This window comes from Vicugna pacos, chromosome 21, assembly GCF_048564905.1.
Source record: "Vicugna pacos chromosome 21, VicPac4, whole genome shotgun sequence".
Classification (NCBI taxonomy): Eukaryota; Metazoa; Chordata; class Mammalia; order Artiodactyla; family Camelidae; genus Vicugna; species Vicugna pacos.
The window spans coordinates 13,979,158-13,993,837 of NC_133007.1; the positions used below are offsets into that span (position 1 = coordinate 13,979,158).

Sequence of the window (14,680 nt, forward strand, 5' to 3'; positions counted from 1 at the left end):
ACAGATGATCTGCACGGAGATGACCTAGGGAGGAGCTAGGGTTTAAGGATTTGTAAGCGGCCAGCCCGAAAGGGTGTGGTCTGTAACAAGGGGCAGCACTGAGAGATCCCCAGTAATGGAGCGGGTCTCTGGAGCAGAGCCTAGGAAAGCACCCACAAAGCATGGGTCTTAAACACTCCCAAGTCCTGAGAGAGCCAGCTCTCGACAGGTGCCAGTCAAGAAAGACCTTTTCTGCCCCTTTACTTCTTGTCCTTCCCCTGACTCCAGTTCTGGAAGGTCAGAGACTGCAGCTCCGGGCAAAGGGTCTGTGGGAGGAGGAACTGGCAGAGGAAGGGAGCAGCCACGCACACCATCTCTTCCCACTGCAGCTGTCAGCACGACGCAGGCGCCAGCTGAGGGAGGAGAGAAGCTTCACTGTTACAGGTAGTTGCAAATTTTTACTATTACATGAGATGGAACATTTTGGTTATAAAGATGAGAAGTTTTTGGTGACTTAAAGTGATGAGAGGGCTTTCCATTATCTTAGAGTGAGCAGAAAAGTGGTGGGAACTGCCTGAGATTGCAACCAGGGCCAGGAGGACAAGCCCCACCGATCAGGTCTACAGGGACATTACAAGAAAAATAAAGTTGGTTAATAATTGTACCTTACATGTACTTTCAACCCTGTGCACTCCAAGTGCTGTTTCAGGTTTTAGGTTTGGGAGATGTGAGGGTAAAAGACACTCTGTCCTCAAGGAGTTCATTCTCCAGTGAGAACTAGTTAAACATTCAATAGCTAACAAACGTTTATTCAGCCCCCACTAGCAAGTCCCAGACACTCTACTAAGGGCTTTGTACATATTAATTAATTAAAACCACACAGTAGCCCCTTAGGGTGGACAATATTATGATTCAATTTTACTAATGCCAAGAGTGAGGCACAGAGAGGTTAAGCGACTTGCCCAAGGCCATACAGTGAGAGGCAGAGCCTGGACAGGAAGTCAGGGTCTGTCTCTGGAGCTCAGCTCCCAAGCATGACACTATCCTGCCTCCCAGAACAGGAAGTGTTAAGATGGCTCAATAGGGCATCAGCCTAGACTGAGCCAGGGGAGGCATCCTGGAGGAGGTGATTTTTTTTTTTTTTAAAAAAAACAACAGTTGAAGGATGATTAGGAATTTGAAAAGGGGAGCATTGAAAGAATTTCAAGAAGGGGGAGGAGCTCGTGCCCTGAATGCATTAGAGAGTGCGGCTTCAAGACATTTTCTGAGGTTTGACTGGAGAGAAGCTCCCTGAGGGCTCAAGCTTGATTCATAGATTTTGTATCTTTCATGTTCCCTAACATGGGGCTTTTCAAATAATAGGTTCTCCGTAATTGCTTATTTGAGCAGGGGACCCAAGAAAAAGTACAGAATGCGTAGGTAGGTCTGAACTAACGATTATGTCAGTAATACAGTACCCTCTACTACCCGCCCCCCAAAAGAGAATCTATTTGATAAATCAAAATGACTAATTCAGGGGTAAAAAATTTCTGCTGGCAGCATAGGGCTCAGTTTGCCTTGTCACCAAGTATCTCTGGGGTACTTTGGTTTATTCATCTTATATTTATTATCCTAATATGTGTTGGAAGATGCTTAGCAGCTGCCTTAGGAGGAGGAAGACCGGGCTTAAAGTCGTGTACAATGCTCAGAAGGTTAAAGACACTTGTTAATAACTGATCAAATTAGGCATTCATGATCACTAACCTGTAACTAATGATTACAAGCAATGTGTGTGCAGAGAGTCACTCTTATACAACTTGTGAGCGAGAGAGAGAAGAAGGAAGAGGGGTGACCTGCAGAACTGGACTTTGTGTTACCCATCCCGTGATTCCCGTGTGGGCTCTGGAAGGGTCTGGCACTCCTAGGCGGAATGGCTGCTGAGGCCAGGGTTTTAACTTAACTAAGAGGGATAAATACTTCTTAGTCTGGGGGAGTCGCATGCTTCTTAGGAAGCAGGTTCTTCTCAACAATTCGCAGGTGGCAGATAACAGCTTACAGAAGGTTGTGATTCACAGCAGTAGTAGCTGCTGCTCACAGAGCACTTACCTCTGCTCTGCACTGTGCTAAGTATCTCACATGGCTGATCTCACATGGTCACTGCTCTGAGATGGGAACTCCTATTTCCACCCTGCTGAGGCTTACAGAGGTTATGTTTATCCAAGATTATGCAACTAGTCCCAGGGTCTGGATCCAGAACTTTGTTTGTAACCATCATGCTAAATGCTACTTATCCAGGAGGGAACTGTGGCAGACTAGGACTGTCTGGAAAGCTTACACCATATCCATTCACCTACTCGGGAAACACAGAGGGAACTGGGATTGTCTGTACTGCTCCCCCCCCGTAACAATCCTTCTAAAGTGTGATCATGAACCAAGAACCCCTCAGGAGGAGTCTCTGAAATCTGTGTATGTGGGTTTCTTCCTTCTCCAATATCTGGGTTTTAGGGCAAAAGAGATGGGTATCTCAATATTTCTATTGCAATCATCCCTCTCCAGCCTCACCAGGCCATTAAAGTTTGTAAAAATGTCTGCTCTCACAATGATCCAACTACCTTGCTATTTCAGCTTGTAGTTAGTCAGTCTCTTTCTCTGGGACCAGCTCTGCCAGTTTGGACACTACGCTGCCACAGAGATCCTCACCTCTTGGCTCTTGTTGGTCTTTTGCAACAGTATTCTTTAGTTACAGTCTGAGAGGAACTGAAGGTGGTTAGTTAGGAGTAAAGGATGAGCCACCACAAGGCTGACAAGACACTAATTTCCCAAATTATCACTTGTTTGGCACAACACATTTCCCCACAGAAACACTGTTAGAAGAGGCGGTTACATATTCCTTTAGCACTGTGCCATTTGTGCATTTAGTCCCCAGACTAGCGGCAAGCCCGAAGATGAACCATCATTTACAGTATTGCTTTTTTGCAAAAGTATACTTTGAATTTGCCCTCCATCCCTAAGACAGTTTTAAAAATAGGATATTTTGTTAATTTGATATTATGTTTGTAAGATTTAGATTTCATTTTTTAAAAAATTGGCTAAGGTTTGCAAGCATTCTTCTTCACATATTCCTTTCTAAAAAGTTGTTTTAGGTCCTTAAAGAAGTTTCAAAATTTCATACTCAGTTGCCTTTAGGGTCACTTATACTTAACAGAAGAGTTGCTTCATTACATTTTAGTAATCCTCATTTGTCCTCAAAAGATGGAGAGTTGTCAGTTGTGAGTATATTAAAAAGAATGTTCTGTTGGCTTGAAAGATTTCCAAAGGGGGATTTCTAAAACTCCTTTGTGTTGATAGCCCTGACTTAAGAGGTGTATGGGTGGTTATTGTGACGACTATTTTGAAGGATAGCGATATTCCTTTGTATGTATAATTTCTGGTCTATTTCTTTGAAAAAAATATGTTGTGCTCGCTCCGGCAGCACAAACACTAAAAACAAAAATCTGTCAAGTTTCCTTATGCTCTCACTTCCTTTCAGTTACTGAATTACAGGTCACTCCTGATTCAAATGACCTGTAATTTAATGACAAAATTTAAAACCTGTTCTTTTTCATGACAGATCTGATAGTTTTGAGCCTTATGTGATCACTGAACTTACATCAGACAGGGATGATAAAGCTTAAATGATAACACCAGCATTTATATTAATAAGTAATGACACCTATATCATGCTCGATATCTTTCAAAGTTATTTTGTACGTATTATTTCGAAGGGTGAACACAAGTCGTTTATAATCACTAGGAAATATTTCCAACTACGAATCCATAACTTCTAGAAGAGCCCAGAAGAGCAGGCATGGTCTAGGGTAGAAATGACTCACCAGGAAATGACTCCAAAGGTAAATGGGGATTCACGAAGTGTCCAGTGCAGACCATGACAGCATCAAAGACAGCTCTGTCCTGCTGCCCTTCTTTCTCTGTGACAACATCCCACTGACCAGTTTCCGAGAAGTCAGGACGCTTTGTCACACTGCACACTGTGGTCTGAAAGCAGAAGACAAACACTTGCTTTCTGTTAATCATCTTAGGACCTCATGCAGTGACTGTAGGGTACCCATGTTCATTATGTGAAGTGGGCCAAGTCAGCCCCATGATAGGAGGTCTATCAATACTGGTTTTATCTTCTACCTGGAGAAGTTAAGGAACTTGTGCAAAGTCTCAGAAGGGGTCATGTAGATTAGGATCCCAAACATCTGAATGCCTTCCTTTGTAAGGAAGAAATATTCAGGTTTTATTGGTGAGCAGGAGATGATTTAAAATATTGAATGCATTGAAAATGTTCAAGAAAATGAGTTTTTAATTATAATTTCTGTGGCTCAGGCTTCTGGTCATTTCTTCCCAAAGGGTTTCATGAACAAAATTCATTTTTCCTTTCCTCTCAAAAAAATGGTTTAAATTTCGTCCTGAATGAGGGTTTGGATTTAGAGAAGGAATTGGGAAATTCAGTATTTTAATGATCTATCTGAGTAAAACACGAGCAGCAGGGTTACTATCAGCCTTATTCATGTAGAGAGAAAACCAGAAAGAAGTTTACTTAAGCATCCCATTTCCATGAGACTGCTGAATGGGGGCTGGCCTTCAGCCACCTTCCACAATGACCCAAGGCGTCTTACCCGAAACTGAATGTATTTCAGAAGGTCAAAGTGCTCAGCAAATTCTTGGAGGTATCCCCAAAATTTTTCTTGTTTCATGAAATTGGGATAATCTTCTTGGAAGGGGAAGTCACTGTAACATGACATTTCTTTGCAGACATTCGTCACTAATGACTTGTAGACCCGGGTCATCCCATCTTCAGAAGTTTCCTGTGGTGAAAGCACAGTTAGCTTGGTGGGGGTGGGCGGGGGGAGGTGGACAGGAGGAATCGAAAAGAGACCGTCAGTAGTTCAACTTGTAATTCCAAAGAGTTCCAGGAGAATTTAGCATTGGGTCCCCCATGCTATAGTTGTTAGAAATAATTGGCGGGGTTGGAATTATTTAATACAATGTCTTTCTCAAGCTACAAAGAAGCGAACTAAATTAGACAGGGCTCTCCAAGACTGACACTGCCCTTAAACAATTCCATAATCATAGGGTCCTACAGTCTATCTTGCTTATTTTTCCTTCTTCCTTTGCCGCACTTAGTCCCACCCCTCGTGCTCTGGTCCTCTTCCTCTTGTCTTTGCTTAAGGGCAAAGGGGTCCTTCACTGATTTTTCTATTTATTGTCTATGTATGTTTTCAACCACTCTCTCTTTATTGGCTTCTTCCCATCAGCACTTAAAATACTGAACAATCTAATTTTCAAAACAAAACTAAACTCCTTTCAACCTATATCCCTGTCCAGCCCCGTCTCTCTCTGTTTTACCTCAGTCTTCATGAAAGAATCATCACGTTCCGCCAGCCTCTGCCTTCTCCTCAACCTGCTGTCTTGTCTTAATCTCAGTCACTCAAAAACAAAACAAAAAGATCTGTATTAAAGGCACCAATAAACTTCTTGTGGCTGAAGCTAATCTCTTCTTCTCCTTGAAGTCTTTCTTTGCTGTCACTGTCTCTGAGAAGCTTTCTATGACCCAACAGATCTGCACAAGGCATGGCTTCTACCTCCAGCACCCTGTACTTCGAACACAGAACCGCTCACACTGCATTGTAACGATCTGTTTACAGATCATTGCTTCAGTAGCACATATACTAAGCAATTTTGTTCTCACCACACTGTAAAGAGGGCTGGGCCCCTACCTATCTTGTTCCCCATTGTGTCCTGGTAGAGGGACATCACGAGTGAGTACCTGTTGAATGAATGAAAATGAATACTACAATTGCATTTTTGAAAAAAAATAGTATATGATTGACTGTAAGAAATTATATGGAAATTTTAATAGGGCTGACCCATGTGCATTGACATTATATTTAATTTGTGTTTTTTTCTTTTGTTTAACTCAACATTATTTTCTAAAATTAATCTATATTACTTCAGAATAGGAGAAGGAAACCACACCAACTATGGGGTCAAATGGCAGAAGGTCACAAACCAGACTTACTACTTTCTTTCCACACTGACAGTTGGTGGCTTGATGAGGCTCACAGTACATCAGGAAAAAATTATTTTTCCCTAGTACATTATAATCATAAGGTTGTGATCATCCCTGCTTCCATACATTTGTGTATTCTGTTTTCTTCCTCATCCATCAAAGACTGGCAAATGCCACCTCCTCCATGAAGGCTTCCCACATTCATACCAGTCTGAAGTACCCTCCCCTACCTGAGCTCCCACTGAACATTGTTCTTCTTTTTCCCCTGAAGCATTTAGTAATTGGGCCTCCCATCTTTTGACACCTCATAATTCACCACTGGGGCAGATCTCTGGGTCCTCACTACTCCCAGTCCCCAGGACCAATCCTGGCCAGACGCAGGTAGTATTTAGCCACTTTCAGCCTCACTTCCTGATGCTCAGGTCATCTAATGGCTGATCTGGCCTTGAGCATAATCCCCTAGGCTGCTTATTCCACTCTTAAGAAGGGTAAATCGGTGTCTGTGTTCTTCTTATTCTGATAACGTGAAAGCTGTCGTCTAGATTTTTCAAGGTCTGGATTCTTGCCTCATCCTTGCCATTTCTCCCCCCAAAGACCTGCCCAGTGCATGCGGGCTGGGGCTCCACACCCTGATGCCAACTTCTATCCTTCCTAAAGTGTTATCTGCTCCATATTCATCAATGCTGTTCAGCTTACCCAACATGACATTTTACTACTTTCCCTTAGAATGTCTGTGGTCCAGAAATCATTGTAACTTCCAGTAATGTTTGTGCATCAGACTTGACTCTTTGTTCTTCTCTCCTTCAGCTGTCCCTGCCCGTGCCTTGCCAGTTCTCCAGGTCCTTCACCTATCAGACTGCATCCTGTACAGGGTTGGCACGACATCGTGCACAAGCTTGTGCTGCTGCAGTGAGCTGTTCCCTTACTTGATCACCAAGGTGGGCTAAAGCCACCATGCCCGAGCAGGGACAAAGCAAAGGCCAGGTTATGACGGATGGAGGTGGGAGGGTGTGAACTACGCACAGTAAACTTCCACAGTCCCCCGATGTCATCAGTTCTTTCAAAGCAGGTAGGCTCCAGGTCCTCATCCAAGCAGCATTTGATGGAGGACAGGCCACTCACACCAGCTCCAATCACTGCAACTCGCTTGGCCATGATGAGCTCTGTTAGAGAAAGGCAGAGCAGAGCTTCTTTATGTGACAAGGCTAGAAGGGAGCCCTTGTCACAGAATGCAACTTTTACATCTTTGAGCTGAGGCAGAATCCCATTTTGGTTAAAAATGAGGGCTCTGATATCAAGTTGTTTTGGTTTAAATCTTGGCTTCATTTTTTAACAGTATGACTTTGAACTGTTTATCTTCTCTGTGCCTCAGTTTCCTCATCAGTGCAATGGGAATGGAAATAATAATAGTAATAATAATAATACCTATTTATTATTATAATTTTTTTGTAAAATAAACATGCTTTAATAATATTCAAAGCTAGCATTTTATATTTACAACAATTAAATATTGTTCCTCCAAATAGGTAAATAGAGCTTGGGAAAGAGTGTAACACCTACTTTAAGTATTTGTTACAAAATTAAAAGACTGAAATGTTGGGAGGGTTGTAGACTTGTGTGCCTGCACAGTGCAAGAGTGTCTGTTACATAGTAAGTGCTCAATTAAATTTCGCTCTTGTTATTAGCTAGTGCAGCTGGGACCTTGATCCCCTTGGGATTTTAGGCTTTCGGTCCCCTCAGTGTTAAAGGTGCTCTTTGCTATCACCTAGCCCCTCTGAACCCTAGGAATTGCTTCCAGCGAAAATGATAGTTTCTATTCAAAGCATCTAAAATCCTGAAGAATATCTGGTCATGGGCCATGTTGTGCCATGCAATAAAGATATTACATGAATTGAGGGGAGGTACTTAGCACTGCACAGAGGCAAGATTGACTGACAAAAACACAGAACTAAGTCCTGAAAGTCATATGAGACATTCTAGAGACCAAGATGAGGTCATAGGGGAAGGATGCCTTGCTTGTCAGGAAAGACTGGAGGAAGTATGCATGTGTCACAGAGATCTGTGACCAGTTTGTCTTTTAAAAATTAAAAAAAAATTTTTTATGAGTTATTGTCAATTTACAATGTTGTGTCAATATCTGGTGCACAGCACAATTTTTCAGTCATACATGAATATACATATATTCATTTTCATATTCTTTTTCACCATGAGCTACTACAAGATCTTGTATATATTTCCCTGTTGTAACCAGTTTTTCTTTATTTTATGTTTCGGGCTTCTGCAGTCATCAACATAGCTTTTTCTTTGATTAGGTTGGCTAACCACTGAGTTGATTGCAGCAAATCAGGTTTTGTCACCTGGAGGCCCTTGACATGTCAGGCAGACTTGGTTGCAAGTGCTAACCTTCCCTCAGCCCCCTTGGTCAGTCCAAGACTTTGCCTTTGAAGACATGGTGCTTTTTGAGGAGAGATCTTGCTGTACAACGCTTAGGGGATTTTGGTAGTGTCATGCCACTTAGTGGTGTTTGCCTTGAGGACCCAAGAGCGACTACATTCATTGAGCCCTGAGCACCAGTAAATGGGAAAACCCACAGCATCATCATTGGACACGACGTAAGGCTGCCCTGCTGATAAGAGGCTGAATCTGGAGGGACTCTGGATCTCTGAGGCTGAGCCTAGATGTGCACATCTCATTGGTCTGAGAGCCCCAAGCGTCCTGGGGCTCCCGTTACTGAGCCTCTTCCCTCACCTGCACTCAGGTTTGCTGCCTCGCCTTCTGGTTGGGCCTTGGGGAGTCTGTCCCCATGGCTTTGCAGCTTGCCTGCTGGTCAGATCAGAACCCCCAGGCATAGAAACAAAGTGGAGTTACTGATTTTACAGAGGGCAGAGGAAGACTTCTGAGCCCTCAGACCCCTCCGACTCACCTGGTTCCAGAACAGGATCCAGGAACTTGCAACAAGAATCAGAGAGATTTCTCAAGGCTGCCTGTTTCCAAATGTTACCTTCCATCCTGCCCTTTATAAGGCTGAGGCCTTCATGCCTGGCTTCATTATTTATAGGGAAATGGGCACTTCCTCCCCTGAGGCTGTTGGTTTATTTAGGGGTCTCTACTGATTTGGGAGACCTGGGCAGGCCACAGTAAGAATGGACTTTGGAGACAGCAGAACTGGGTTTGAGCTCTATCTCTGGAACTGACCCCATACAACCCACTTTCACACCTTAAGGTTTATTGTTTGTAAAATACAAAAAATAGCTATGTTGAAGGATTAAATTTTTTTTTTGCAGCAAGAGCATACTTTTATTGAAGTACAGTCAGTTACAATGTGTCCATTTCTGGTGTATAGCATGTTTCAGTTATACATATACATAAGTCTGTATTTTCATATTCTTTTTGATTATAGGTTACTATAAGATATTGAATATAGTTTCCTGTGTTATAGATTGTTTGAGTTTTAAGCGACATTACTTATACAAAAGTGCCCAGCACCAAATATTTACTCAACATTCATTTCCCATCTCCTTCACTCCCTCCTTTCCTCTCTTCTCCCTGGAAAAGGCAGCTCACATAGATAAAATTTATCAGCAAGAACAAGTAGGCAAATATACTCATGGCTTCCTTTGCACTGAGGAGTAAAAGGTCTAGGTAGCCTTTCATCAGAAATAAGTGGCCCCCACCAACAGGAACACTGAAATTTCTGGGCACAAGGGAGAGGTCTGGAACTGGCAGATCTCAGATATGCTCTGCACAAATGTGAAAGAAATGGTTGCTGACTGAACTGGGAAAACACAAATGTGCTGTGGTGAATAGACTGGCAGCAAATTAATTCATTCAAGAGTTGTACCCTGGGTACCTCTCAGGGCAGGTTCTGAGCCAAATGTGGGGGCCCCAAAGATGACTAAGAAACAGTGTCTAATAAAACAGATAAAGAGGTTCATACTGTACAGCACAGGGAAATATATATAATATCTTATGGTAGCTCATGGTGAAAAAGAAAATGAAAGTAAATATATGTATATTCATGTATGACTGAAGAATTGTGCTGTATACCAGAAATTGACACAACATTGTAAACTGACTATAACTCAAAAAAAAAAAAAAAAAAAGGACCAGTGACTTAATAATAGTAATGAAAATAGACCCAGTGACTGGGTCACAAGAAGATGCCACTGTATGGAGAGAGGCCAATACACACGACACCATGTGGCAGGCCCTGTAACAGCAGCTGTTCTGGTTACAGATGCTTGCAGACTCTCTTGGGCAGCTCAGCTATGCCTGGAGACCTAGTTAGAGACACAAAGTGGGCTGTGTTTTTCCTGGGCAAAAAACACCTTGTCCTTTGCAGACTGATGTAGAGACTGTTTGAATGCCAAATAATTGGTACCAAAAATGGATGTGAATTGAAAGGTAGGGGGGAATACTGCAGGCCTGAAGGGTCTGGAGGACGTAAGCTAAGCCCTTTGTAAACTATAAAGTGTGCTGTAAGCACAAGGTCCATTGCAGGTCAAAGGTCGCTGATACCTAGTTCCCTAGTAGAAATGAGCTCTGAAACTGCTGAATCGGACTTTTGAACAACATGAAAACCCCATCCCCTACGTGACAGACCAGAAAATGTAAATTCTTACATTTTTGAGACATGGAGAGACTTGGGTGATTGGCAAATCATGAAACTGATTATGATTCATATGAGTTTCAAGTCTGATCTGTTTATATTCCTTACTATCAGCCCACCAGTGCGCTTCCTTGGCTTCAGTATTTCCCATCATAACACTTGTGGAGTATTCTGTGTTTCCCAGTGCCTGGCAATTCCATCTCACCCGTAAGGTGAAACCAGAAGTGAGCCTAGAATCACTGAAAATCCCACGATCCTGTTCCTCTCACCCACACCTTCCTTCTGGATGGTTTTCCCCCTATGACATAACTTTGTTTCCTTACAATGTTCCTTTGCTTCCTCATTTTCTCTGTAATTCTGTTGCTTTCACCCTGATCAAGAGAGTCCTGAAGCAGAGGATCACATTCATTTTTAAGGAAGGCAATATTCATCCTCCGTGAAAACACTTCGGGAAACATTTCCCCATTTAAAAAAAAAAATCCAGGACACTTACCTTGTTGGCACAGAGCAGATATTCTGACGAATTATTTCTTAAAGCCAATAGCGAAAGATAGTGTTTGTCTTAAAAAAAAAAAAAAAGAAAGAAAGAAACTCAAACTCTTTATTCGAAAAAAAAAAATAAAGGAATGCTGACTTTACTCAAAGTGCTCTCGGTTGAAAACAAAAACCATTCGTTTTTCCTGTCACACTGGTGACGCAGAAAGTATACTCGCTGAAAAAAAAAAAGAAGTCGTGTAGGACACCAGCTCGACACTTCCGTGATCTCAAGGGAGGGCTAAATGACGAGCTGCAATACGCATTCCGGATTTAAGGCGGTAAGTGACTTCTGCCCGTTTCCTCCACCCTCCTGAAGGTCACAGTTCCGACAAAGCCCGGAACTTAGAGCGGAGCACGTGGTAAGGGCTGCTCTTCGCACTGTAGCCTTTAGAGGGCGCCAAGTCACCCAAAGCACAGCCTCCAGTGAAACAGGCGTTCTACTGAACTAAATTCTGATTCTTCCGTGAGTCCCTTGAACCATCATCATAGGAGCCGTCCATGGAAGAAAGTCAGTTGGGTGACTGTCATGTCACCAAGTTCTTCCAAGTCTAAACCCAGAAGGGCGATTTCAAAATTCAGAACTTACAAGGAATTGAAGCAGTTTCATCCCTTCAGAAAGAGTCAGCAGAGGGAGCTCGTAAAACACGTTTGAGGAAGCGTTGAATTAGTTTTAGCTGTTAATCTAGGGCGCAAGAAGAGGAATAATTACAGAAGCACTGGCAATATAGATTATTTTTCCTCCTTCTCCACTGAGTGCTTGGGAGCCAGCATTAAAGACCATCTTTGAACAGTTTCTAGACCAGGGGCACAAATGCAAATATCCGCAGGGGTCAGGAAGGTAACCCAAAAGGGGAAGAGGGCCAGGTAAGATCTGACTGGGCAGCACATCCCCCATCTATTAGATTTGGCTAAATGGTGCTATTTGAGAGCATAAGCCCAATGTTGCAAGGTTTTAGGCTCCTTTCAATAAAAACTGAAAATCCAGATTTTGTACATAGAATCTTCTGTTGTCAACAAATAAATTTTTCTTTTGAAAAATATTAAGCCCACAGAGAAGGTGAGAGAACAATTTCACTGAGCACCAAAGTATCCCTCACCCTTTTAATCAACTAGCAACCTCTCAACACACTGACATTTTCTTCATCTCTCCCCCCCGACACACGCACGTGCACACACACCTGAAAGTAGTCTTCAAACATCAGAGTCAGGGTATTTCAGTACATAGCTCACAAGGCATTCTCCCACACAATCATGTTACCATTATCACATGTAAGAAAGTCAATATAAATTCAATAATATCATCCAACATACAGTCCACTTTCAGATTTCTCTAATTGTCCCCCTAATGTTCTTATCTAATAGTGTACTTGAGCTGGCTTGTGCAAAGAGAGTGTACATCACTTCCAACTCCAAGTTCAGTGATAGCTTGGCATTATACACACGTGATGCTTGACACAGTAGCTTGCCATTGCTCATGGTGAGGATGTTTACATCATGGAAACTGGCAAACACTACAAATTTGGGATCTCCTCCCCCCATGCCCCTGGCCATTTGTTAAACATTTATCCACATACCACTCTTTTTTTTTTTAAAAAAGGCTTTATTGTAGTATAACTGATATACAAAAAACCTGAATATATTTAATGTATATAATTTGATGAGTTTGGACACACGCATACACCTGTGAAACTATCACTCCTCAAGGCAATAAACATATTCATCACTTTCAAAAGTTCCCTCATGCCCCTTTGTTTGTTTTTGTTAAGAATACTTGACATGAGATACACCCTCTTAACAAACTTTAAAAATGCACAATACAGTATTGTTAACTATTGGCACTATGTTGAACAGCAGATCTCTAGAATTTATTCATCTTGCACAACTGAAACTTTAAATCCATTGAACAACACCTCTCCATTTCCCTCTCTCTCCAGACTCTGGCAACTACCATGCTACTCACTGTTTCTATGAATTTAAGTATTTTATATACATTGTATAAATAGAATCATACAGACTTGTATTTTTGTGAGTGGCTTATTTCGTTCAGCATCATGTCTCCAGGTTCATCAATGTTGTCACATATGGTAGGGTTTCTTTTCTTTTTTAAGTCTGAATAATATTTCATTGTATTTATATGTATTTTTTTGGGGGGGTTAGGTAATTAGGTTTATTTATTAATTATTTTTGGTGGAGGTACCAGGGATTGAACCCAGGACCTTGTGCATGCTGGGCACCCACTCTACCACTGAGCTATACTCTCCCTTCATTGTGTGTGTGTGTGTGTATATATATATATATATATATATATACACACACACACACATATATATATATACATATTTCAAATTTTCTTTATCCATTCATCTGTCCATGGACATTTAAGTTGTTTCTCCATCTTGGCTATTGTCTTTAATGATGCAGTGAACCTGGTAGTATAGCTATCTTTTTGGAATCCTAATTTCAATTCTTTTGGACAAATACCCAGAAATGGGATTGCTCAATCGTATGGTGGTTCTAGTTTTAATTTTTTAAGGAACCTCCATACTATTTTCCATAGCAGCTATACCATTTTGCCTCCCTACCAACAGGGCAGAAGGGTTCTAATTTCTTCATGTCCTCTCCAATACCTGTTATCTTTTGTTTTGTTTTTGATAATAGCCATCCTAACAGGTGTGAGGTGATATCACATTGTGGTCTTGATTCATACTTCCTTGATAATTAGTGAAACTGAGTACCTTTTTTAATTTGCCTGTTGGCCGTTTCTGTGTCTTCTTTAGAAAAATGTGCATTCAAGGTTTTTGCCCCATTTTTAAATTGGGTTGTTGGGTTTTTACTATTGAGTTGTAGGAGTCTCTTATATGTTTTGGATATTAACCCCCTTTCAGATGCATGGTTTGCAAGCATTTTCCCATTCTGTATGTTACCTTTTCATTCTCTTGTTTCCTTTGCTGTGCAGAAGCCCTTTAGTTTGATGAAACCCCACTTGTCTGTTTTTGTTTTTGTTGCCTGTGCCTTTGTTGTCATAGTCAAGAAATTATTGCCAAGAACAAACTTAAGCTTTTCCCTTGTGTTGTCTTTTAGGAGTTTTATAGTTTCAGGACTTACGTTTAAGTCTTTAATACATTTTGAGTTGATTGTTTGGGGCATGGTTTAAGGTAAGAATCCAATTTTATTACTTTGCATGTGGATATTTAATTTTTCCGGCACTGTTTGCTGAAAAGATTGTCCATTCCCCCTTGTGTGAGCTTGGCAGCTTTGTCTAAGATCAATTGACTGTATATATAGGGGTCTATTTCTGAGCTGTCTATGCTGTTTCATCCATTGGTTTGTATGTTTGTCTTTATGCCAGTACCATACTGTTCAATCACAGTAGCTTTGTTTATTAGTTTTAACAGGTTTTTTTTTTTTTTTTTGGTGAGGTTTTAGGGTTTTCTATATGTAAAATCATGTCATTTGCAAACAGATAATTTTACTTCTTCTTTTCTGATTTGTATACTTTTATTTTTGTTGTTGTTGCC

The 14,680-nt window shown here is 41.4% G+C and overlaps 1 protein-coding gene across 7 annotated transcripts in view; it reads right to left on the reverse strand.

Moving 5' to 3' along the window:
* FMO4 (flavin containing dimethylaniline monoxygenase 4) overlaps window positions 1-11,501 on the reverse strand; it is a 29,405-nt gene extending 17,904 nt beyond the window's left edge. The window contains exons 1-5 of one of the 7 annotated variants that reach the window (XM_072946164.1): window positions 7,040-7,178; window positions 5,724-5,773; window positions 5,353-5,433; window positions 4,623-4,811; window positions 3,831-3,993 (exon numbers count right to left, since the gene is read on the reverse strand). In XM_072946164.1, coding sequence (XP_072802265.1) covers window positions 3,831-3,993; window positions 4,623-4,811; window positions 5,353-5,364 — 364 coding nt within the window. In that variant the 5' untranslated portion in view covers window positions 5,365-5,433; window positions 5,724-5,773; window positions 7,040-7,178. Of the gene's footprint in view, window positions 1-3,830; window positions 3,994-4,622; window positions 4,812-5,352; window positions 7,180-11,118 lie in introns of those variants that run through there. The other 6 variants (XM_072946158.1, XM_072946161.1, XM_072946163.1 and 3 more) reach the window with 6 other exon arrangements.
* Window positions 11,502-14,680: the final 3,179 nt, after the last annotated feature.